The sequence below is a fragment of the Sturnus vulgaris genome, chromosome 6 (genome assembly GCF_052056855.1).
Source record: "Sturnus vulgaris isolate bStuVul1 chromosome 6, bStuVul1.hap1, whole genome shotgun sequence".
Classification (NCBI taxonomy): Eukaryota; Metazoa; Chordata; class Aves; order Passeriformes; family Sturnidae; genus Sturnus; species Sturnus vulgaris.
In genome coordinates this window covers 16,963,371-16,988,374 of record NC_142248.1, presented here as the reverse complement: position 1 = coordinate 16,988,374, position 25,004 = coordinate 16,963,371, and the positions used below count along the sequence as shown (strand labels likewise).

At 36.4% G+C, this 25,004-nt stretch overlaps 1 protein-coding gene across 1 annotated transcript in view; it reads left to right on the top strand.

Moving 5' to 3' along the window:
* The first annotated feature begins 18,489 nt into the window (after positions 1–18,489).
* Positions 18,490–25,004, top strand: part of RYR3 (ryanodine receptor 3) — a 192,487-nt gene continuing 185,972 nt past the window's right edge. Inside the window, exon 1 of the mRNA XM_088167194.1 lies at positions 18,490–18,641. Coding sequence (XP_088023320.1) covers positions 18,591–18,641 — 51 coding nt within the window. The 5' untranslated portion in view covers positions 18,490–18,590. The remainder of the gene's footprint in view (positions 18,642–25,004) is intronic.

Genomic DNA, 25,004 nt, shown 5'->3' with positions numbered 1-25,004 from the left:
AATTACTTATTTTTATGGGAAAAGAGCATAATCAGGATTGTTACAGAAAGCAGAGAGAATGTTTCAGAAAACAATGTGGAAGATCTCTCTGGAAATGACCACGTATTTAAATCACTGCTAAAGATGAAGTGGTAGGTTCAATTTTATCAGTACATTGAAATTGCCTCTGCCAAGCTTAAGTACAAGAAGAAAATTAAGGGAACTGGTGACAATTTAAATTTCAACATAAAATCATACCAAGAAAAAGCTCTCTTTATTTGCATATTGTATTCTGTAAACAAATGCATGGAAATATGAAACATTCTCTAATGATTATAGACACCAGTTACTTGTCTGTTATTTGAAGAAGGAAGGGTTTACTGTTTGGCATATACTATGTACCAACAGATTTAATTGAAGCTATAAAATCAATATTAAATCCATCTTAAAATCAATCTTAATAAATCAATCTTAGAAATGCCTCCTTAAGAAAAAAACACACCAACACTCAATGATCCAATGTTTTTAATACAAAACATTCAGCAGTTCTGCACAATAAATAGAAATGTAGGAAAACAGTCAATGTTTTTCTATCTATATCAGAGGTTTTATACACATTTCAACCAGATGCAGTCAAGCAACAGTGGAATTAATTAGATGCAAAATTATAATTCCTCAGGCCTAGTAGTCTGAAGGAAAAGGTGGAGGAGAAGAAGAAAAGCAATCTATGTACAAAAGAGTCACATCTTTTCTAAAACATCAATGTTCAGCAGCATTGTCTGAAAATATTTGCAAAATAAATTCAGAACCATACAATGGCTCTTGCAACCTCTCTGAAGGTAACTGAATTTACTTCAATTGCTTTTGGAAAAGTGAAGGTGCTTTGCAAAATTTAATTAAACTATTACCTTGTAAGAATCTCAGTTTCACACTTTGATGAGTCAAACAACATTCTAAGAGAAATTTGCATGTCTAATTTGTCTTATTTGTCCACAAATAAGGAGCTGAGATGAAAAAACCCAATTCTCTGCATATTTTGCAAAGATGGACTATTACTGCTTCCTATATAATGCAGAAAAATATCTGATATTCCAAACAGTGGCAGGAGTAGACCATGATGCAATACTGTCAGACCACAATTATCTACTATAGCTTAGATACGGTCTTTATGAAAAAACCTTTATTTCAAACAATTTTCTCTTTATGTCTGTAGGGTTTTTTCTCAATTTATTCAGGAAAAAAAAATCAGCTGCTCTGCAAGCACAACACATATTTGGAAGGAGAAAAACAGATAATCTTCCATGGTTTAATCATATAAGCCACTTCATAAATTGATCACGTGAGTTTGACATTTCTCATAAGAATATTTAGCTTAGAACAGAAGTAGCTTTTTTGTGCTGTTGAAAATTACTAAAAAATTTTTTATTTACAACCATCATTTATGCAATCTCACCAAAATAAATCCCGAAGTTAAAATGCCTCAGACATTTAATGACTGCATTTCTTAAAATTGTGTCTCCAGTTTGAAGTTTTTGTAACTGTCTGATGCTGACCAGACATGGCATGCACACTGTCTACAAAAACGCAGAGCATGCCAAGTCTAGGGCAGCAGAGAGCAGCACAATTTATTCTCCCAATTATTCCAGGAAGAGGACTCACATGTAGCAGTGGTGCTAGTCTTTCAAATGCTACTTAATTTACCTTCAGATTCCAATCAGTTGGAACTTTTGCAGTTGTAACAGATTTGAACACAGTGGTTACAATGTTAAATAGGATAATCAGCTGATAGTCATCAGTCTGACTGTGTTTAAAAATTTCGTTAAGCTTTAACATAATATTTCCATGGCCTTGAATGCCATGGAACCGTCCATTCTATACACTTTGATAAACTTTGAAGTAATATTAATCTTTGGATGTAGGAGGTGTGAAAATGTATAGTTCCAGTGATTTAAGTAAAATTCTTATTTAAAAAAAGGCTTTTATATTTTTAACATTTAAAATATAGGCTTATAAGCAATATTACATGTATGTATTTCTACACACAATAAAAAATAAGGTACTGACATATCTTGAAATAGGCTCAATGATCAACAGATTAAAAATATATTAAAAAGCTAAAGGGTTTATTTACAATCTTTATTTACAACTAGTATTTGCCTGGGAAAAAAAAAATAACTAAGAAACCTTGTTTTGATGATTGAGGAAAGACAGTCAGTATAGAATTCAGCCTGTGCAGCAGGATTTAATAATTGAGCTTTGAGGTAAGCTAAGTCTGTATATGGCTAGTAAGGGTATATGTAGTCTATGAGCAGGTAATATGAAAGAATAAACTGGAAGAGCTTGAAATTAATTGTCATGGGCAAATGGTCTCTCATTCAGAAACATTCCTGATACAGCTGCTCCTTGTTAAGGATTTGAAAAAATCACAGTGGATCACACAGATAAAAGGCACTTTCTGAAAGGGAAAAAAGAACCTATTCTATTCATACAAACCAGTTATTTCCTCAAAGTTCATAGTGTAATATTTATATACTCAAACATACATGACAGTGAGGGACTGGCCATAAGGTGTATCTACTGAGCAGTACTTTGATCATGTAAAAATATCAGAATAGCAAAATTTTAGGCAAAGACATTCAACTTGATGGTCCTAATGTCCAACTTGGTCCCTGTACATAGGATTTAAAACCAGTATGTGTAATAAGAGCAATCTGACTTCTTATGTGAAGCCACTTTCCAGAATAAAGCACAAACATGCCAAAATTGTATATGTCATAAAATCACTTGATGACAGATCATATAGTAGTTACAAACATACAAAACACGTCTACTGATATTAAAAGGTACCACATAATAACTTGTTTTCACTAAAGTCTACTTGACAGGAAATGCGAGTGTTAGCTATGTGCAAGCTTCCTAGGTGCATAAACAAATTTAAATATGCCCCCCTGCCCCCTAAATGTGCAAGAAGCTTTTAGAAGAATACAATAAGCCATTGGAATTTTGAATGTATTTTTCTTCTGTTGCATGAACAAAAAAACTTCTTCATGCATTTTGCAAAATATTTTCATATATTAATTGCATAGTTGCAATTTGATACTTTAGAAAATTCTACAAGTTTGCCTCTGGGACAAAAATATTCAAGTACTCATAGCAGAAGCAGGATACCAAAAGTGGTTATTTCTGTAAGCACATTATATAGATGTAAGATACCACAGTATTTGAGAGGAAGATCTTTTCTACAAGGAACTTCTGCATGGAATAAAAGTGGCTGGATAAATAAGGCCCTTATACCTTACTGTGAGAATGGCACATGGCAGAGGGGCAGGCAAGGAAGATTACTGAAATGCCATTCACTACTTCCATGCTCTAGGGAGAGTTAGGTATTCCCTGAAAGATAGTTAGGCATCAGTCAAAGAAAGCAGTTACCAATTGAGCTATGAAGTACTTTTAAATTAATTACATCTTGCAGACTCTGATCACTGCAGTAAACCAACCACCTGGAAAGTGAGCTACTGCTTGGACCAGACAAATGACCTTCAAAAAACTCTAGCTGGTTGTTTAAAGACAGTGTCAGGAGAAAGAGCACAACAGGTTTTAGATTTGTGATGCTTAGTTTTTCTAGTTACTGTTGAAAAACCCTTTCAGTTGAAGTACCAATACAAACAATGACAACAAAATAGATATAACCGCAAAATTTAAACATACATTGAAATAAAGATAGCAACTTTGTAAAACTAAAGAGTGTGAAAATACGGTTTCCCCACACACTTTCAGGAGAGAGTAAGGTTAATTCAAGTTTGTGTGATGTATTTGATCAGAAGAACAGCTAAGACAATGTAAGAAGTAAAAGAATTCAAACTGAAAGGTTTCATTGTCACAGAGCTAGTTCTCTACAAGGAGTTGTATAACCTTCAGATTTACTGTGGATGATCTGTAGTAGAACTACTCAAACAATAATACACCTGCTTCAAGGAGATGTATGCAAAACTGACAAATATTCGTGACAAAAAAAATCAGAGCAAAAGATGTGATTGAATATGTGAAGCTGAATTGAGGCTTAAGGAAGCACATTTGAAGGTTGAACTGACACAAGTTTCTGGAAATAATGTTAAGCAATGGTATGTAAATTCAGGAAAGAAAAAAGAAAAATGCACTTTATAGCTGCTTCATGACATTATGTTGTTCATGGTTATGAAGCTTCAGATCAAGTTATTTTGTAGTTTCATTGAACTACAAATTACTGTTAGGTTTTGACTTCATAAATTACCAAGCCACTTTCAAACCACAAAAAATGTAGTTACACTTTTCCACATCAGATGTTATACTGACCCTATTTCTGACAGCCTTTCAATTTCATATTCATCCTAATTCAGTATGTTAATTAATATTAATATGAAATTTAATCTCATTTTCCAAATTTATTATAAATGTTAAATAAATGTACATTTTTCATATTTTCCCATTAGAAACCACTTAAAGTCTGCTTGATATTTTACCAAAACCTTTAAAAGAAAACTGGTGAAAGATCTATAATGTAGGTACAAATTTCTGAGAGTGGTAGTAAAGGGAAAAGAATGTATTTAGTGTGACATTTTGGCCAGGAAAACATTGTCAAGGTAATTTAAATGCAGTTTTGATAATACTTACATGTATTAAGAAAAAGTGTCCTGAAAACAAGGTTCTGAGGGAAAAAACCCAAACCAAACATGTATTTTATGACAATCCAGGTTAAAGCCATCAAATTATTTACAGAAGAAATGTAAGTTAGAACAAATTAAGAGAATGCAAGATACCCAAAAATGTTATTTAAATGGCTGAAATAATATATAAACCTTTATGTAATTTAAGATCATTCAAATTCACATGTAATTATTTTATTTTGTTAATTTGAAACTAGAAATATAACTAATCTACAATATCTTTTAATCATTTTAATGCAGCAGAATATTCCAATTTGGTTTTATACCTTTTATATACTTGTCCCATAATTAAAAGTTACAGTTAACTTATGGAAAGTGAAGAAACCTTCCAACAGCCTTCTAATATATAAAATATATTTTATTATATATATTATTATTATATATACTATATATACTATAATTCTAGTAGCACCAAACAAGAGGTGACCACAAATACTTGGTACTTAGTCATTTAGGATTTTATGGATTAAACTAACTGCATAAGCCCAACCATAGCCCAAGCAGGAAACAAGTGCAGATGGTGTGCTACTCAGCCCATAAACCTGTTAGAAAGATGGAATTCTACCAGTGTCTCTCCCTCAAGTGATCTATTGGATGGGGTTTGTGATACTACTAGAGCTAGAGCTAGTAAATGTTATTGAATTCATTCATTGTCGGAAAGGTTTGTTAATACATTTTCTACTGTTGGTAGAAATTAGGTATGTTATTCTTTTAAATATTCTAATGATTCATGACCTTGGAAAAACTTAGACATATGACAAAAGCAATACTAGGCAGGTGGTGTTATCTCTGAACAGAAAAATAACAGGCAGTCTCTTTATCATCTGCATTGTCTGGGAGCTGAAGAGAAGCAATTCTGCTTGAATAATGTTCTGTCAATTACTGCTACAAATCAGCATTCTAGGGTCTAAGTTGACAACTTCCAGGAATTAAGGTGGGTAAAGAGTATGAGAGAAAGCAAAACAGAGAAATAGAAACACAATCATATATAGAGTCAGATATGGTGACTCACACAAGTATCTACATTTTTCCAATTTGTTTGTGTAAAATAGAATTTCATAATAGGTAACTGTAGGATGAAGATATGTTAAAATAATAATACACATCTTTTGAAAAAAAATCACTCAGCATGACTTTAAGCTATGAAAGTTTCGGTGTAATTGGCCACTGAGAGACAAATCCTACAAACAGAAATGTATTTTTAACACAATCGTAAAAGACGAACTGGTAATTGAAATAGAAGTATTTTTCAAATAATGCTTATTCAAGTATCTTTTGGGAAAACCGAGGATTTCAGCCTAAGAATGTTAAAGTAACTGATAATATTTCTAAAATATTGTAGTCTAAAAAAGTAATTTCATGGTGCCAGAGCAGATTTTTTGAATTTTTTTAAGATTGAGAGGAAGGATATTTCTGCTGTAAAAGGGGCTCAAAACTTTAATCTTCTATAAGAATAAGTTTGAAATTCTCATAAAATATAAATCTAGAAACAGAGATATTGATCTAGATCTAGAAACAGGGAAATGAAAGAAAAATTTATCTTTGCCCCTTGACTAAAGAAATGTGATCATGCTAAGACTGAAATAGGTATAACTCTAGCATGAAGAAAATAAAAAAAACCAGCAAATACTATATATTAGAAAAAGACAAAATGTCATAGAGACCTTAATGCCCAAATTCACAGGGTCAGGTATACATGACCTCACACATTTAACTGTAAGAATGTGCCAAAAATTCCTAGATGTTTGTAAATGTAAAGGTATATGTATATTCAGGTCAAGAAGCAATTAAACAGTGTCCACATCTTTGTGAATACAACTCTTTCTAACATACATTTTTGAAAAAGGAAAAATTAAATTAGGACCAACACTGTGTGGCCTTTTCTTTGACTGCAAGTTGAACTAAGTCCAAAATGTTAGTTTACAGTATTTAGCCATGATTTTCATTACAATTGCATGACTTTCAGGAAGAATTGCTGATTAACATCTATGAAAAGTGATATCTTAATTTATTATTAGTTTTATTTTTGCTCATGAAGAAAACTGTTGATTCTCTTTTCTCAACTCTAATTGTTCTTTCACAGCAAGTTTTTAAACACTGACTGTACTTTTAAATGGTAACCCAAAAATAATTAATTCTATTTTGTTTTTTAAGCATTTGCTAGGACGGTTGGACACAATAGGGTTTTTTTAAAAAAAGCACTAATAACATTAATCAAAGGTTTCTTGAATTTCATTGTAAGTCCTTTCCTTTGTTAAGCCATATTTAGTTTACACTTGGGATACTTTTTTTATTATTTTTATTAGAAGTATTTGTTGGAAACACTCTCTAGGGAACAAAAGACATTTAGTATAGCATTCTACCCGCACGATGCAGCATAATGACTCACACATAATTAATGAAAACCACTAAATTAACTCCATAATGGTTTTCAGAACTACATGAAACCAGTACCTGCTAGTTGAAGTACTAAGGAGCTATAAAGATAAGCACGAAGCTATAAAATTAATTCCTCAATCCAAGTCACTAGGCTACACTCCATGAAAATATGGTAAGGCTTCGTGTAATTTGAATTGAGGGGCGAGAAGTTGATTCTAAATTTTGATTGAACTTTCTCCACACTTTTAAAAGCTATTTGGACACATCTTCACATGTAATAACTTTACATTGTTATACCCAGTGCTAAAGTAAAAGCATATATATTATTAACTGCTGAGAGGAGATAAGGACTACTCCTGCACACCTAGTATGTGGTCGGCTTTACCTTGGCAATCTCTTACAGGTGTTACAAATTGCAGCAGCTGCCTTTATTTCTTCTGCAAAAGCCATAACCTTTCTCTGGCTGCAGAGCTGATTCACTAGAGTCTCGGTAAAAGTTTGTGGCATTTTGAAGGCTAAATATTATTTCCCATCAATTTCTCATTTCAGCCTGCAGTGTTTTTGAACCTGTCTATGCAGGGCTCGGGAGAGTGAAACAAATTTGAGAAAAGTGTAGCAGCAAAGCATCGACTACTCCAGTTTTGCTTCCTCTGTTCCCTGAGGCAACTCAATGGGGCAGGCGGCATTTAACTGGCTTACACGAGTTAGGTAACAAGGGGTTGATTCTTTTTGGGTTCTTTCAATTATGAGCCGTTTGTACGCGGCAGGTGAAGCTCCCTCCTGCCAGGGCACGGTGCCGCAGGGCAGCTGGGGCCGGGGCGGAGCTGTGGGGCGGGCACGGCGAGCAGCACGGTGGCTCCGGGCAGCCAGCACCTACCACACCCACACCAGCAACAGCACAGACCCCTGGCAACCCCAGCACATCTATTCAGGCACAGCACAGACCCGTGGCAAAGCTCAGCACAGACCCGTGGCAAAGCCCAGCACATCTGTTCGGGCGCATCACAGACCCGTGGCAAAGCCCAGCACAGACCCGTGGCAAAGCCCAGCACATCTGTTCAGGCGCATCACAGACCCCTGGCAAACCCAGCACATCTGTTCAGGCGGAGCACAGACCCCTGGCAAAGCCCAGCACATCTGTTCAGGCGCATCACAGACCCCTGGCAAACCCAGCACATCTGTTCAGGCGCATCACAGACCCCTGGCAAACCCAGCACATCTGTTCAGGCGGAGCACAGACCCCTGGCAAAGCCCAGCACATCTGTTCAGGCGCGCTCCTCACGCGTGCTCCCGGTGCCGGGGAGCCGGGATCGAGGGAGCGGGACCCGGCCTCATCCTCCCCTTGCTGTGTCCCGGGAAAGGGCTGCGCTCCCGCTCCGAGCCCGGCCATCGAACCTTTCTGCTTGGTGGAGCACGGCTGGGCTCTACCCGCTCCATCTGGGAGCTGGGATGATCCCGCTCTCCTGGAAGGAAGGGGAGGACTGGGTGTCCCAAGTCTCGTTGCCGTTCGGTTAATGGGGCGACCAGGGTCCGCTCTCACGGCCCCTGCAAAACCACTTAGGATGGCTCGAAACTCAGCACGGGATCCGCTGAAGGTGAGAGAGGGCTTAAAAAAACATTCTGTGGTCAAGTTGAGGTACACTAAACCTAAACAATTTACTGGACTTGGTAGAATAGCACACCAATTGAACATTGAACAACATATCCTTGCCCTGTTTTTTAATTTTACTTGTTTATTAAATGACTTAACACAATTTTTAAACAATTTTCTTTGTTAAACCGGTTAGACCATCTAATAGTCTGAGTGATCAGCATCTTTTCTATCTCTGTCTGGGCTAATACCTGTTCCTAATTAAGCTTGGGCTTGCTTTATCTAGAGAGCAGTATCTCTTTGCTTTAAAGTAAATATATTCCTTTTCTCGCATCCAGTCGGTGAATGCAAATAATTAAACTATATATTTCTAGAAGAGCTCTTGAACCTAAAGTTATACAAAGTAGATGATGAAAGCAGATTTTTTAAATTGCATTTTTATTGATTTTTTTCAGATTTTGACTCCTTTATCTTGGGAATATTTGCAAGAGTTAGTCTCATAATTGGTTTCTACATTTTCCCATGAGATCATATCTAATATTTTCAGAATCTTGTTACAAAAGTTAATTAAAGCATCTCCAGCACATTTTCATTTGCTGCAACGCAAGTAGGATTAATGCTTTCACAGTGTCTATGCTCCAGTTGAGAATAAGCATTTGATTAACAAGTTGTGACAAAAGTCTTACATTTGGATATTAAATGGCTGGTCTAAAGCTGTATAAAATTACAACAAAACTTGAAAGTAAAACCAAGTAAACAAAGAGGTGAATAAATAGGAATATGCATAAAAGTAGAAGTGAGATTGGCTACTTCTTCTAAAGCACAGTAATATGTATCAATAAGTCTGTACTAAATCAAGGAGCGCTCAGTACAGCACAAGTCATTTATGGGAGAACATTTTAGGTTTCTTGGTTTTTAGTCATTGAGAAGTGAGAAACAATATGTGTTTTTTAAAAAATTTAGTGTCTTAAAGGGTAGAAGTTGGAATTCTTTATTGAATGAAATACAAATTATGTTCAATTTTTACTTTTTTTACATCTTTATCTTATTAGTTATGCCAAATTAATTTTTTAAAAATGCTGCTTTATACAACTGATTTGTAGTTAGGACATTCAACTGTTCAAATGCAACAGGATTTTAAAATTCCGTATTTGTTGTCCCTCCTTCCCAACTCTGCCTCCTCCCCCAGTGGCACAGGGAGAGAGGCAATGGAGGTTGAGCTCAGTTCATCACCCCTTGTTTCCAACACTGCGCAGGGAGAGGAGTCATTCCTTCCCCTGCTCTAGTGTGGGATCCCCCCACAGGAGAGAGTCCTCCATGAACTTCTCCAACATTGCTCCCATGGGAAACAGTGCTTCACAAATTGCTTCAACGTGGGTCATTTTCCATGGGGTGCAGTCCTTCAGGCCGAGCCTGCTCCAGCCTGGGTCCCTCACAGGGTGACAAGTCCTACCAGAACCTGCTCCAGTGTGGACTCCTCTCTCCAAGGGTCTGCAGGTCCCTGCCAGGACCCTGCTCCAGCACCCCAGGACTCCCAGGGGTCACAGCCTCCTCCCAGGCATCCCCCTGCTCCAGCCTGGGTCAGCCCAAGAGTAAACGTTAATGTTGAAAAATAGGATGCTATCAGATTACCAGGGCAAGTTTTTCCGATTCCTGTCCCAGTCACAACTGTCCTTTCTTCTGAGCACTTTTTCTGGAACTTTATTTGGCTGGGATTAATTTGTGATACACTAGAAATTACTTGCAATAGAAATGACACCTTTCTTAGACTTTATTTCTTTCTATGGTACCATAAGATCTCAAGATGAACTGGCTTTATATAGAGTCATGTAGTAGAAAATATGAAATGATTAAAGAAATTCAATATTTTCAATAAATGACCATAAACAATTTTCTCTAAGGCAGAATGTGTATTGACATGCTTTTAATTATCTTTAGAAGAGGAATGATTATTGAAATAGTCCTTGGAGTTTAAAAATGTGGATTCTTTTTATATAACAATTTTATATAAAGTAGTTAAATATTTATGTATAAAAGTTCTGAGAAAAGAAAGGTAAATCATAAGCCAAAGTAAATCTAATGAAAAGTGCTTGAACAACTTTCTCAGAGGCAATCCAAAAACAGTGTTGGGAGACTTATCTTACCAATCACAATTGAACAACATAGCTGAGTACAAAACACTGTATATACGCAATATGCACTGTATATATGCAATCTGTAAATATTCAGCTGTTTGGATTAGAAAAGCTATAGTAATTTTATTGGCAGCAATTATAATAGTCTTGAAGGAAGTTAGCATTTAGAAAGCCTTGAGATTTTTACAGAAATAAAAACTATTTTTATAGTTGCAGCTCTATAATTAGCTGAAATGGTCATGGGATTTTCTGGTGGTAATTCTTGAATTACATAGTAGATGCAAGAGAAACACTAGCTACATGCTAAGTCTCAATTCTGTCATATTATACTTTGAGAATTTATCACTTGGCTTATGTCAGTACTCTGTATCACATTTGGGGAGGCAGGTACTTGGCATTGCTAGCACAGAATATTTTCCGCCTCAGTTCTTTGGAAATGGCTGATCATGCTTTTATCGAATTCAAACTGAATTAATGCAGTTCTCTGTTGGCAGACGGGCTGAAATTTTCTTTGCGCAAACTCCAGGTTCTTCATAATGTGTTGCCACAGGCACTTCAATAAAATTATAATTTAGTTTCAGTGAACTTTGTTCAAGACCTTGAAAATCATTCATTAAAATTTCCTAATTGGTCATCAAAACAATCTATGCTCATATGCTTATAGAAAATTATACTGAAACAGTCATGGTTCATCTATGAGATGGATAAGACTTGGGAATATATGACAGATATTTCAAGAATAAAGCAAGCTTAAAAATACGTGTTTATCCATATCGTATATAATAGTATGAAGCAGAAACATAAAATTTGGTATTGGCATCGTTTTGAGGCCAGGAATAATTTTGGTTTCCCAGAGACAATCTCCCCATATCATGCAACTGCTATAAGACACATCAGCATTTCTAGTTATTCTAATTAGCTAAATTCTATATCTGTTTAACCAAAATGCTTAACCAACCTCACTCAGAATGAGGAAGTGGATGAGGCCTTCTGCAGGCAGCCAGCAGTCTCAAAGTCACAGCCACTGATTCTTTTGGGGGGCTTTAACTACTCTTATATCTGCTGGAGAAGCAACACAGTGAAGCACAGTTCAGGAGGTTTGTGAAAAGCACTGATGACAACTTCCTCACAGGCAGCAGAGAATCCTACAGGGGATGATGTGCTGCTTGACCTTATGCTAACAACCAGGGAAGGCCTCTGGAGATGAGAAGCTGGAGGACAGTCTTGACTGAAGTGGCCATGAGACTCTGGAGTTCAGTATTGGGTGAGGATGAAGCAGGACAACAAGTAAGGTAGCAACCACAGATTTTATCAGAGCTGACTTTAGTACCTCTTCAGGGATGTTACTGGGATAATCCCATGAGAACAGGCTCTGCAGAGGAGAGGGGTCCAAGAGAGCTGGTTGATATTTGAGGAATGATGCATGCAAATGGGCAAGAAATTGGGCAAAGGGGACAAAAGACCTGTGGATAAATAATGAAGTCCTGACATTACTCAAGTGTAAGTAAGAAATACGTAGGAGAGGGAAGCAGAGTCCGGCCACTTGGAATGAATGCAGATAGGTTGTCAGAGTAAGCAAAAATGACAGAAGAAAGACAAAAGCCCATCTGCTATTAAATCTGGTAAAGGATGTCGAGGACAACAAGAAGAAACATATCTCAGTAACAAAAGGAAAACTGAGGATAATGTGAAGGATGCTAGTTACAGAACACAGAGCAGGCAGAGTTACAGAATGCCTTCTTTGTGTTGGGCTTTACCAACAAGACCAACCCTTGGGAATCTCTCACCCAGGAGAGCAGAGTAAAGGAATCCTATAAGGAAGACTCCCTTGGTCAAGAAAGATTAGGTCAGAGAACACCTAGACAGAACACCTTGACATCCACAAATCCTGATGGAATGTATCCACAAGTGCTGAGAGAGCTGGCAGATACAATACCTAGACTGCTCATGATCATCTTTGGAAGGTTGAGTTTGTTAGTAGAGGTTCCTGAGGATTTTAAGAAAGCAGATTTCACCCCCAGTCTTCAGAAAGGCAAGAACGAAGACCTAGGGAGTTAATGGACAATCAGCCTCACATCAGTCCCTGGAAGATGATGGAGCACCTCATTCTGGACGCCATTCCGTCTATCCACAAGGATGACAAATAGGTGTTCAGAAGTATTCAGAATGGATTCACTAAAGGTTCATGCTTGACCAGCCTGACTGGCTTCTACGAGGAAACAAATGTCTTGGATGGATGAGGGAAGATGTTGTCTACCTCGATTTCAGCAAGGCTTTTGAGACTGTCACTCACAGCATCCCCACAGGCAAACTCAGGAATTATGGAGTGGATAAGTGGACAGTGAAGTGGATTGAGAACTGGCTGAACAGCAGATCCCAGAGAATTATAATCAGTGGCACAGGGTCTAGCTGAAGGCTATCACTGGTGGTGTCTTCTCAAGTTCAGTGCTGGGCCCATAATTCTTTACCTTAATTTCTTGATTTCTTGGATGAAGGGCAGATGCCTCCTCAGCAAGTTCAGTGATGACACAAAGCTGGGAGCAGTGACTGATAGCCCAGGGGCTGTGCAGCCCTGCAGAAGGACCTCGACAGGCTGGAGAGATGGGCAGAGAACTGTCTGAGATTCAGCAAAGGCAAGTGCAGGGTCCTGCACCTGGGCAGGAACAGCCCCATGGAGCAGCACAGCCTGGGGCTGACCTGCTGGGAAGCAGCTCTGTGGAGAAGGACCTGGGGGAGCTGGGGGACAACAAACTGTCCATGAGCCAGCAGTGTGTCCTGGTGGGCAAGAAGGACAATGGCATCCTGAGCTGCATTAGGGAGAGCACGGCCAGCAGGTCGAGAGAGGAGATCCTGCCCCTCTGCTCAGATGTGGTGAGCCTCACCTGGAGTGCTGTGTCCATTTCTGGGCTCCTCAGGACAAGAGGGACAGGGAGCTCCTGGAGCTGGTCCAGTGAAGGTGACAAAGATAATAGGAGTGTGGAACATCTCTTACATGGAAAGGCTGAGGGAGCTGAGCCTGTTCAGCCTTAAGAGATGAATAAGGGGGGATCTCATCAATGTCTGTCAGTACCTGAAGGGAGGGTGTCAGAGGATGGATCCAGACTCTTCTTGGTGGTGCCAAGCAATAGGACAAGAGTCATTGGGCAGAAATTGATGCACAGGAAGTTCCACCTGAACATGAGGAAGAATTTCTTTACTGAGCAAAGAAAGACTTCTTTACTGGTGACTGTTGTGGAGTCTCTCTCGCTGGAGAGCTCCAAGAACTGTCTGGACACAATCCTGTGCCCTGTGCTCTAGGATATCCTTGCTTGAGCTGGGAGGCTGGTCCAAATGTATTGCATAATCTATAGTAAAAGTGGAAATAAGTCTCCCAATATCTCCGGCTGAAATAAAATTAACTGCTGTGCTTACCCAGACACAGAATCTTTTTTTAAACTTTACCACCAGATGGCAATCTAACATAAAGGTTTGATCATTGGTTAATGAGGTTTTGAGCATGTTTTGAAATACTGTACTTTCCTCATTTAGCTTTAAGTAGTGCTGAATTTGCTTAGAAAGCCACTGAATTAGGCCTTGCAAGCAATATTGATACTACGTTATGAGTTCTTAAATACACTTTATGCTTTCATATAGAAACGGCATCAAAGGTTTTGTTTTTAAAAATTGAGGAAACCTTTGACCAAGATCCTACATTTTCCACATGAAAATTTAATGCAGTTCCTCTAGACTGAATTTAAAAGAACCACCCCCCCCAAAAAACACTTAGAAAAACCAAGTAACAAGACACAATGACAACATAAAAAAACCCAGAAGCAAACAAAGAACTGTTTCGTTGTATATCCCCAGAAGTAGTTTTCTCTTTGTTGAATGAAATGTTCACCTCTTTAAGTGCCTAACATTTATGAACTGAATAAGGAGCTGACTGCTGAAGATAGTCAACATAATGAATTTGAATACTTTTGTGACGTTTTTGCAAAGAAAACACTTTTTTACTTTTAATGGCATTTTCAAACCTGTGTTTGTGCATGTAATTTTGTACTTAAGAGGCACATAAGGAATGCAGAGATATGGCAGTCTTTTAAACAGCACCTAACTTTTAGTGCTAAGGCCTGTAATTATCAGTGGAGAACATAATTTTGATTCCTCACCCAGCTGACTCTTTGGTAACTGGTATTACCTGTACTTTTTAAAATGTAGGCGTGCATGTATTACCATTGCAAGTTTTGTAAATATCTTCTACTTGGTATTTGATTCATCTTTGATTTGGCATGTTAAATCAATCTTCATAAAGGTAAAAATACTCACAACAAAAGTTATTTACAGATTGTTCAGATATTCATTTTTCACAGATTAATGATTGTTTATTTTGTTTTGTCATATCTATCTTACTATTTTATTGTCAGGATAGTGCTACCATAAAAATTCTATCCTACAATCAAGGACAATTGAAGAGTCAGTCGGCCTGAATCCTTCAGTGAGAGGGGAGAACTTATGCTGAAGAATAACCAGTCTGCAGGCTTGTAATGAAAACTGAAAAGAAACTTTCCTTAAATTTGGTTTGTGGACAAGTCCTTCTGATAGATTTAAAGTACCATGAACTCTGTCCAGAGTGTGATTAGGAGCAAAAGTGCTAAATTACAGATTGAAGATTGATTGGGATAAATAGAGTATCATAAAACACACAAGTAGTCACAATTCAGATTATTGGACCTATGTGGTTTTCACAGTGGAATGCTGCAATTTACAATCATATCCAGTAAAACAGAGTGACTGTGTATGTATATACACATCTACACATATATACATATAAACCCTGTGTGCAATATGTGATCATTACAGCCAAATCTCAGTCTTGTAGCAATGGGGAAGTCCTAGATAGAAAACGTATATGAGGACATGTGGATCTCATGATGTAGTAGTAGATAGACGAATAATTTTCTCCTTAAATATATAGCAGGGAAAAAATCTAGGGAACAGGAGTGCTATGCAATGGTTTTGCATTACAGTTGACAATTTTAAAAAGAGGAAATCTAACAAAAATATTTTATTTATTATGGCAGGATATTGTTTTCCAATACAAGGCATGGGATATTTTGTAAAGATGAGTATCAAACAATAGAGGAACTTTCAAACAAAAACCCAAACCTACTGGTTTGACATGAACCAGAATTTTACCTAATCTCTGCTATAATGCTCAAGGTATTTCCAATATTCCTTTTTTCATACACTTTGTCTGTTTGCAGAAATTCAAACAAATATCCTAGCATGTTGATGTCTGCTTAAAGAATAAAAAAGTTACCTTTCTATCTACCTTATTAGGAGTTGCAGACATAGATATCTATAGCCATCTATATTGACTGATATAAATATATTATTTTACTCTAAATTTTCTTCATTTCATCGGAAGCATTTTAATTAAATACTCTAACATATCAGGAAAACACTTGAAAAGTTATATATTTTTCCCCTTTTCATTTGATTCAGGTGGATTAATCTCAGCTTTGCATGTTCAGAACTTACTATCTGGAAATCTTATTGCATAACTGAAATAAAATTTGGGCAGCACATATACTAAATGACATTGATTTCCACTTGTGAAGGAAATTCAGCACTTGAGCTTATTTTCTCAGTTTTTTTTAGTCATTTCTTACTTATAATCTTTCAAAGTAAAGTAGTATACTTGAAATGTTGTTTTGTTTAAGATGGTACAGAAAAGCTTTCCTTACATTTGTAGTTTTTGCCATGCAATATCTGTATCAAATCCATTGTGCATATAATGGAATCATAGAATGGTTTAGGTTGGAAGAGTCCTTAAAAATCCTCTAGTTCCAACATTCCTATCTTCACCTACTCTGGTCAAGGAAACCTTCCACTAGAATGTAAATTAGAAAAGAATATAAATGTATGGATAAGTATGTGTCATAGTAGGCCTCACTGCCTTCTCTTTTTAGTGAAATCTCTGAGTGACACACTTTCTTTTTGGGCAAATTTTCCCCACTTCTCATTATTTTTTCTGAAATAACAGTATTCCATAAGGAAGATCTGTTACAGTATGTTCTTTTTATTGATGAGGAATGAGATATAAAGCATTGATCCAAAGATGTCTGGAGTTAAAATAAACACCACAAAAAAAGCCCCAAGCACAAAAATGGATGTTCAAATGCCAACCATATCAGTTTCCTGGCACTTCAGGGAAACATTTTTCTGCCCCATTGCTTTTGCCTTGCACAAAGCTCTTTCTCTTCCTCATAGCAACCAAGAAAAACTGCAGGGTGGGGAAAAGGGAGAGGATGGACTGGCAGGGAGAGTCTGTATGATTGTATCAGCTAAAGGCCTCTGAGCTGCTTTTGACCTGAAATTGCCCGTTGCTGAGTAATGTGATTGGCATTATTTTTTGGATGGATTTTCTCGGGGTAATAAGACAGAGTGGAAAAAACCATTTTTTAGAGTTCTGCCCATCAAGGAGAGAAAATCTTGGGCATCTCATTTCCTGGCTTGTGACTATGCTTATTTTAATTAGTGCAAAATCAGAACACTATTAATTTGGGGGGCAGAAGGACAGTTGTTCAGAATTTATTAGCTTGTGGGCACAGAGTATGTAGTTTCAGTTTTCAGTGTGCCACACTCATCCTTGTGACCCCAGAAAAGATATTATTCCCTTATTGTACCTATGTTTTTCTTTGTAAACCATAAATGTGTTTTTATTGAGAAAAAGGCTGTATGCACATGGTAGCCTGTGAGGGAATGTATCAAGTTAAATAGAAAGTGCACAAAGTTTGGGTAACTCTTCTCAGGGGTTGAATGTAGGGGTAAGCTGTGGATGCAATCTTATCACAAGATTCAAGATCACACAGTGAATTGGCTGGCTAGAGCCTCCTTGGTGCTTTCTTCTGTTTCCTTGTGTCCTTTTTGTTTTCCTCGCCTCACTTAATTAAATTTTGTTCTAGTGTTCAATTTTTTCCCATCATAATTTGCTCATATTGAAGTAATAAACAGCAATTTTCATTAATAGCAAATTTCTTCATTATTGAATTAGAATTTAAAGTTATTTTAAGTTTTATTTTAACATAACTGTGTTTTATGGAGTCTGAAGTAAATATGTAACATCTTGTATAAATTTTCAAGTGTAGTTCTAAAAAGGTACAGATAAAAGCCTTGAAGTCCTTAGGATATAGGTATAAATAATAGCACAAATAACTACACATAGTTGGTTCAGATCATGAAGTCATCTTGGAAATCAGATTTGCAGCTGCTTATGCAGAGAAGCAAGAAATGGAAATTATTGTAAGCAAGCTGAAAATACCTGCTGTCAAAATCAGCTTGTCCTGTGATCATCAGGATTACATCCTCCTGCTGCATAATCAGTAGGTTCAGAATTGCTGAATTTGATACATTTCAGTGCAAAATTGGCTATCCTGATCTGTGAAAATGGAAGCTCAGGCTCTGCTTTTATTAACACTTCACCATTTTTGTTGTTCTGCCCAGACAGTATCTGGAGGGAGAGAAAAATCAACACCTAGTGATGCATATAATGCTTTCTGCAATACCTTAACAGTAGGGGATTTTGCCTCCAGGGTAGAGAGAAAAGGGAGAGTATTGCTTGCTGTGAGCTGGAAAAGCAGCGCAGTTGGCTCTGGCAGTGAGGGGGTTGACTGACAGTCTGCAGTGCAGTGGAGTTAGCTGAGCTCCCTATATGGCTGTGGATTAGCTATATGCTAATACTGATAGGAGAGGAGCAGTACAGAGCGCAGTGAGCTGACGGTGGAGGCGATCAGCCTCAGCAGAGCTGACTCCTCAAGAGCCATGGCTGAAGGGGGTGAAGGAGGGGAAGATGAAATACAGTTCCTACGAACTGTAAGTATCTGCTTTTTATAGGTCATGTACTACATGATTTTGTGCCTCCTATCTATTTCTTTTCTGTTGTATTAAAAATGAAGTGATATTTCCGTGCTGGGCTTTGCCAAATGGCAAAATTGATTTAGTCAGTGGATAAAATAAAGCAAGAATAAGAGCTTTAATAGCATCGTGCAGTCTCGGTGTGTTCTTGCCTGAATCTGCTCAATAGCCAGTTTGGTATAAGGAGACCTATTTCCGCTGTAATCCCCTGTGTTTGAAGCGTCCCCGTCAACTTTGTACTTGGGTTTCTAAATGTAGCATGCCAAATATGTGACCTCTGAAACTTCTGTCTGGGTTAGATTTCACTGACATTAACAGAAGCTTTGCAAATAGGAGTGTCTTAAAATGATGAATAAACCAAGCAAGCCCCCGATGACCTCTTCTGATAAACATGCACACAGAAGCACACTTGTGTGTAGGGAATACCAACAGATGTTGAAGTCTGGGCTCTGCAAATGTTTGGGGTCTTTTCTCTGCTTAAAAGAAGCTTGTCTTTAAAGGACATAAGGATTTTTTTGGGAAGGGGTGTTAATTAGTGAAATATCCTCCACTTGGTGTAATTTTCTATTAAGAGCCCTCACACCATTCTTTCCTAAAGCTTTACACAAATCTAGTATGACAACTAATTTGGACTTTTAAGCGAGTAGTGTACATACTAATTTTTGGGAAGAGGATAACATCCTTTTCATGTCTCATCTTGTGTCTCCTTATTTTTACCCTGCATGACTAAGAGTGTGTTGTTGTGTAACTAGCATGGAAAACTATTAAATGTGTGTATTCCCTCCTCTTTCCATGCTATCTTTACTTTGCATTTATCAAAAATAATGTTCCAGAAACAGGCTCCTCTAGAGCTGATTCAACTTTAAAAGGATAAGTCACTAGAATAAAACATTATAAGTTCCCAAAGTAAGAAATTACAAGATTGATTTGTGAGAGGCTGGGGTAAGATATTTACAGGAAATAAAGGTTGGAGTGAGGTGATGGCTGCTGCTGTAACTTGTTTAGGTGTGATGAAGTGTCATTAGCACTTTTAAGCCTCAGAGAATTTCATGGAGGGGTGGGGGGAATGGATAATGACAATGAAAAATCTTTTCAAACATTCCTCCCCTCCACAACACTTTTAAGAGATATATATTTTAGCAGACTACTCCAGCCTTTAATCCAAGACTGGAGCTTTAAATGTGTATCCTTCATCCTTTCACTTTCTAGGATGTTGTCTTGACTGAACAGTCATCCTCAGTGATGGAGTGAGAAGCTTTGCCCTTTCATAGGTAGCCTGTGTGTGCTATATGAGATGGCAATTTCTGCTGCTGTGATACATTCTCATGCCAGAGTACCTCTACTGCACTTCTTTCCAATGGTTAAAGTGCTAAATAGAGGTGTGGGCCAAAAAAGGAAAGAGCAAAACGAGGACTATGCAGAAGTGTTCCTTCCACGTAGTGCAAGGAAATCTTCTACAGGGGAGAGAATGGACTAGATTTCTGTCTTGGAAGTTTTAGCTACTTCTTGTTCTAAACAATTTTATCAGTTACTGCTGTCTCCTTTCCATTATAAAACTTCCTTCACCTTCATGGGCAAGGGATGAATTGTTGTTTCTTGATATACTGAGAAAGGAAACCTTTATTAGATACTGAGTGCTACCGTGATATACACCTTTAGGAATGTTTTCTTACAGCTTTTATTGCTGCCTAAACAGTGTTGGTGCTTACAAACATAAAGTACAGTAGTCCTTAAGAACTCTTCCAGTGAAATTGTTAATCAATTAGGATCTTCTCCAAATCAAAATATTTTCTGGAAATTTGGATTGCTACTGAATGTTTTATAGGCTTATGCAGCTGAATCTTCCTTTGAAAATGTTGATATCCATATTTTTATTTTTGAATCTTTAGGGAGAAGTTATCCAGGCTATTTTAGGGTCTTGGGGATAGCTCTTTCTTGTTCATGTATAAAATAGGGTTAGATATCTTTTAATTCAAAGATATGCATCATTTTTTGAAAGAGCAAGAGAATGAACTCTTAAAAATCTGCTTAAATTATTATTTGTTATCTTAAAGACAAATGTCCTTTTGTCCTCAATTTTTTGTTGGTTATGACTCTTTTGTCTTACAGATCTAAGTCATTGTTTAGTTTTGTGCCTCACTTTTATATTTTCTCGTCATATAAAAGGTCAAGAAGCTTGTTAATGCATGATGATGAAATCTGCATTTGCTTCTATGGAGCAACTTGTGGGCACATTTATAAGATATGATGGAAAGCTTTTTGCTGCCACTTTCTGTTCCAAAACATTCTTTATATTTGATTCGTTTGGCAGCAGTGAGAATGCAAAACACCTAAAGAACAAATTCTTTAGAAGAGGATAACAACATTATCATTGTTCTAGTAGTAGTATGTCTTCAGTACTCATTTCAAATATGTCCTAATGCTTGTGTAAAGCCTTTACATGCAATGACAGCATTTCAAGGAAGGTATTGTTAATAGAGTGTAATTTCTGTTCTGAGTTTTTCCCTGGCTTGTAAGTTTAGTATAAACATAAATATATAAGCACACTTTTTTTTTTTTTACGCTGCTACCCTATTGTTGTGTTTTTGTTATGAAATCTTTGGCGTTTTCTTTTTTTGTAATAATGCTTGGAATTGTTTATCTATTTTTCTAGTTGGTGGCTTCCTTCTGGTTTTGGCACTGGATATTCAGTGTGTCATATATGGAAGGGAGAAGCAAAGCACTTGTTGCATGTAACATGCAATACTGCTGTGTTTTGGTTTCCTGTTTGTTTAGATTATTTTCCCATATTGTTTATTTGTTACCCCCTCCTAAGGTGTGAATACATGAGAAATCAATGTAGCTGACATTATGCAGCATTAGATGAGAATACATATTTAAGTAAAAGCACTATTTTGAAATAACAGACTGAGGCATATAGAAAGAACTTCGTTGACCTTAATGTGAATGAGTGAGTGTAAAGCATTCTCATTTGAGCCTTTCCAAGCTACTAGGAATTTACTGCTATGATAAATTGAAAAAGTCCTCTCCTCTCTGGAAATTATTCACAAGTCCCCACTGCTGCCGAATTATTCAAATATGAGGTGGTCTCCTTGGAACAAAGAGCTTTTGCCTTCTTCCATTAGAAACACCTAAATAGTAACTTCCTAACAGTAACCGAGAACATGGTTGAGGTCGTTTGCCATCCTAGAGTCCAAATTATGGTGGTAACTCTAGAGTCTAAGTCTAAGTCTATTGCTTTGCAATTTTTCCTGAAATTCATGCTATTAATAGGAAGAGTTTCTCCTTATTTTAATAGAGATCTCTTTTTTTGGTTTCTTTTTTGAGGTGATTCATTAAGTCAACAAAGTTCTGCCTAATTTTCTATAAATCTAAATAGTGTTTGTGCTGGTGTGTCTGGGTGTAAGTGTACATATGCCTTTGTGCATGTATCAGTGTATGTGTGATTCTTTCCACAGCTGGTTACTAGGCCTTCATTTCTGAGTGACAATTGATTCTTCTTTAACTTTTGCTCTTTTAACAGCTTATCTTAAAGACTTTAAGTGTTCTGATAAACCTCTCCATTCACTATCTAAAAATTTACACATAGGAATGGGAAACTGTTTTCTTCCACAGACTGAGTGTGGTCATCTGTTATATTAAAATAGCAAAATATTGTTGTTGCAAAGACCCAGAAAAGAATATTTGGCTTTTCTTTTTCAAGATCTAGTCCATGTATGTAAATTTACACAATGAGTTTACAGATATTTTTAGGATCATTTGTGTATTCAGTTGCTGCTCAGAATCAAGACAATTGAGTGGCTCATACACATATTTATTGTGGATACACATTCTTATCTATACTTCTTGAAAATTAGGTCTTCTGCTGTTCAGATGTTACAAATGAGATGGGAAGTAATCTCAGTTTTACAATGTGAACTGTCAGGTATAGTGTGAATTATATTTTCTTTTTTTCCCCCAATCATTTACACTGTTGTCAAATATAAATATAAAAATTATATCCTACTTCTTAAAAACTATTTGAAGAGTTGTACTAAATAATTTCAGTTTATCAGGGATTAGTGTGGCATAAAACTAGGGTTTTTTAGAAGCTTCTAATACATGTTTCATCAAATCTGTGATCCTAGTTGTGAATCTCAAGTGACATAACAAAGAGCATATGAAGTGGAGATGTGAAAATAATTTTTTCTTAATAGTCCAACTTTATATCTAATAGTTAATTTCTAAATGCATGCTGATATTCTGTAGCACAGATCTCTATGGCTTGATTCAGATACAGATATCTCCTATAAAATACCCACCAGACCAATACCTGTAAACAAATATATTCAACAAATGTCCAAATACCAAATAATAATGAAAGATATTTCTAGGGAGAACTCTTTAGCAGTGCTTAATTAAAAACTGGGAAAATGTGGAAACTAATTGCAGTGAGTTGTGTGTGAATTTATATAAAAGTATAGAAAGAATAAGAAATGCCTTGAGATCAAATAAGTGGAATCTTCCTGAGGGCCTTTTTAAGGGATGGCACAAATTCTGTATGCTTTTTGAACACCTGTGTGTATTCCACTGTATTGTTTTCAAATTAATTTGAACATTTTGTCTATTGTCACTGAAATGTGCTGCAATTCATGACACAGCAGTTCATTAGTCTGTCAATTCCTTAAAAAAATGGGTAAAAATAAAGAATAATGTTATGTAAAACTTTAATTGCTTCTGAGAGCTGGTGTGCTTTAGGAGTTCAGTTATTTTTGAGTTAAATATTTCTGTATCTGTTTATCTATTTATTATTAAATAATAAATAATTGTGTATTAAATCTCCCCCTTCTGATCCTATTGCTGTAGTTGTACAGTTGTGTAGCAGTCTATACTTCTAAGGCTTTTAACTGTACAACAAAAATTATGTGACAAACCACATTTTTCCTCTCCTTAAAAAGAGTCTTTCAAATAGACTTGCTTTTTGTTTCTTAAACTTTAGGCTATCACCAGTACAACTATTCACAATCACTCTAATTTTCCTTCATTTTCTAATGTAGAAATCATACTTAATGTTGCAAATTTATCCTGACTTATGTTTCTAAGAACTTTTAGTGTCCTTCTTTTTAAATTATGTCGTTTAGTTTATATCCACTCATTCAACTGCCACTTTTGCTTCCTGCATGTGTTCTCAACTTTATGAATATTTTTGCTCAGTTTGTCATTATAGGCAAAACTACTCATGGTCATTATTTGCTTAGGACTATTTCACTCTGAAAATAGGATCATATTAAGGACAGATTTAGAATATGAAAAAATTACCAGTGCATCAGGTGCTGTGATATGCTGTGTTTATTTTTTATAAAATAAAAAAATAAATCTTGTGCAATTAATTGCAACCTCTTTTTAAGGCAGGATGGTTTACCATAGTATAAAGATGTTGCTTCAGACTGTAGTGTGAAGTCTTTTTTTTTAACCTTCAAACATACTGGAGTAGTTGCTTGATATCTATATCAGCCTTTCAATAACTTTGTAATAATTTCTCTTTAGCAGTGAATGTGTATTTTAGGCTCCTGGCATGAAATAGTTCTTTGCACCATGATTAGATGGAAAGGGAAGCATTTCAGTAATTTGGTATGTTTAATTTAATGAGAGTTACTTGAAGTTTATAAAAACCCAACTGTAATAAATAATTTCGGAAAAATACATTTTATGGGTTGTTGTGTATTGGAAGACTACATCAGGTAAATAGGAGCAGAAAGAGGAAAAGGCAAGTAGAATTTTTGCAGACGAAACAATAAACAATGAAGACTTGCATCATGATTAATCAGAGGTGAAGGCAGAATTCTTTCTATCAAATTGAAGGTAGCTGAGGTAGGAATATTCTTCCAAAAGGTCCTGACATTGCTCGTGAGATGGTATGTTGTTTGGTGGTTTCTTTGAGACATTTTTAATGTTTTATTTAACATAGATCTATAGAATAGGCAGTAATCTTATTTTTTTTTGTACAAAGATGTAAATCAGTAGGATCAGTAAAGTTCAGAGATGTTTTGTAAAACAATATATAATTATAGTACATGTATGTATGACATATGTATGGATATATTGTGATATCATATCAATGGGATATATGTAATTATACGCACAAAGTTGCACTTTAACAAGCTGCTTCATATTAGACCAGCCTACATCAGTTAAAATCAAAGCAGTATTATACCACACGAACTCAGCATCATGCTTTTCTACTGCTTCTTTGTACAGTATAAGTGTTAAGAATGCTATTTCAAAAATAAATCAGTGCATATACTACAATGTTACAAATCCAGTGGATTGTTAGAAAATGCC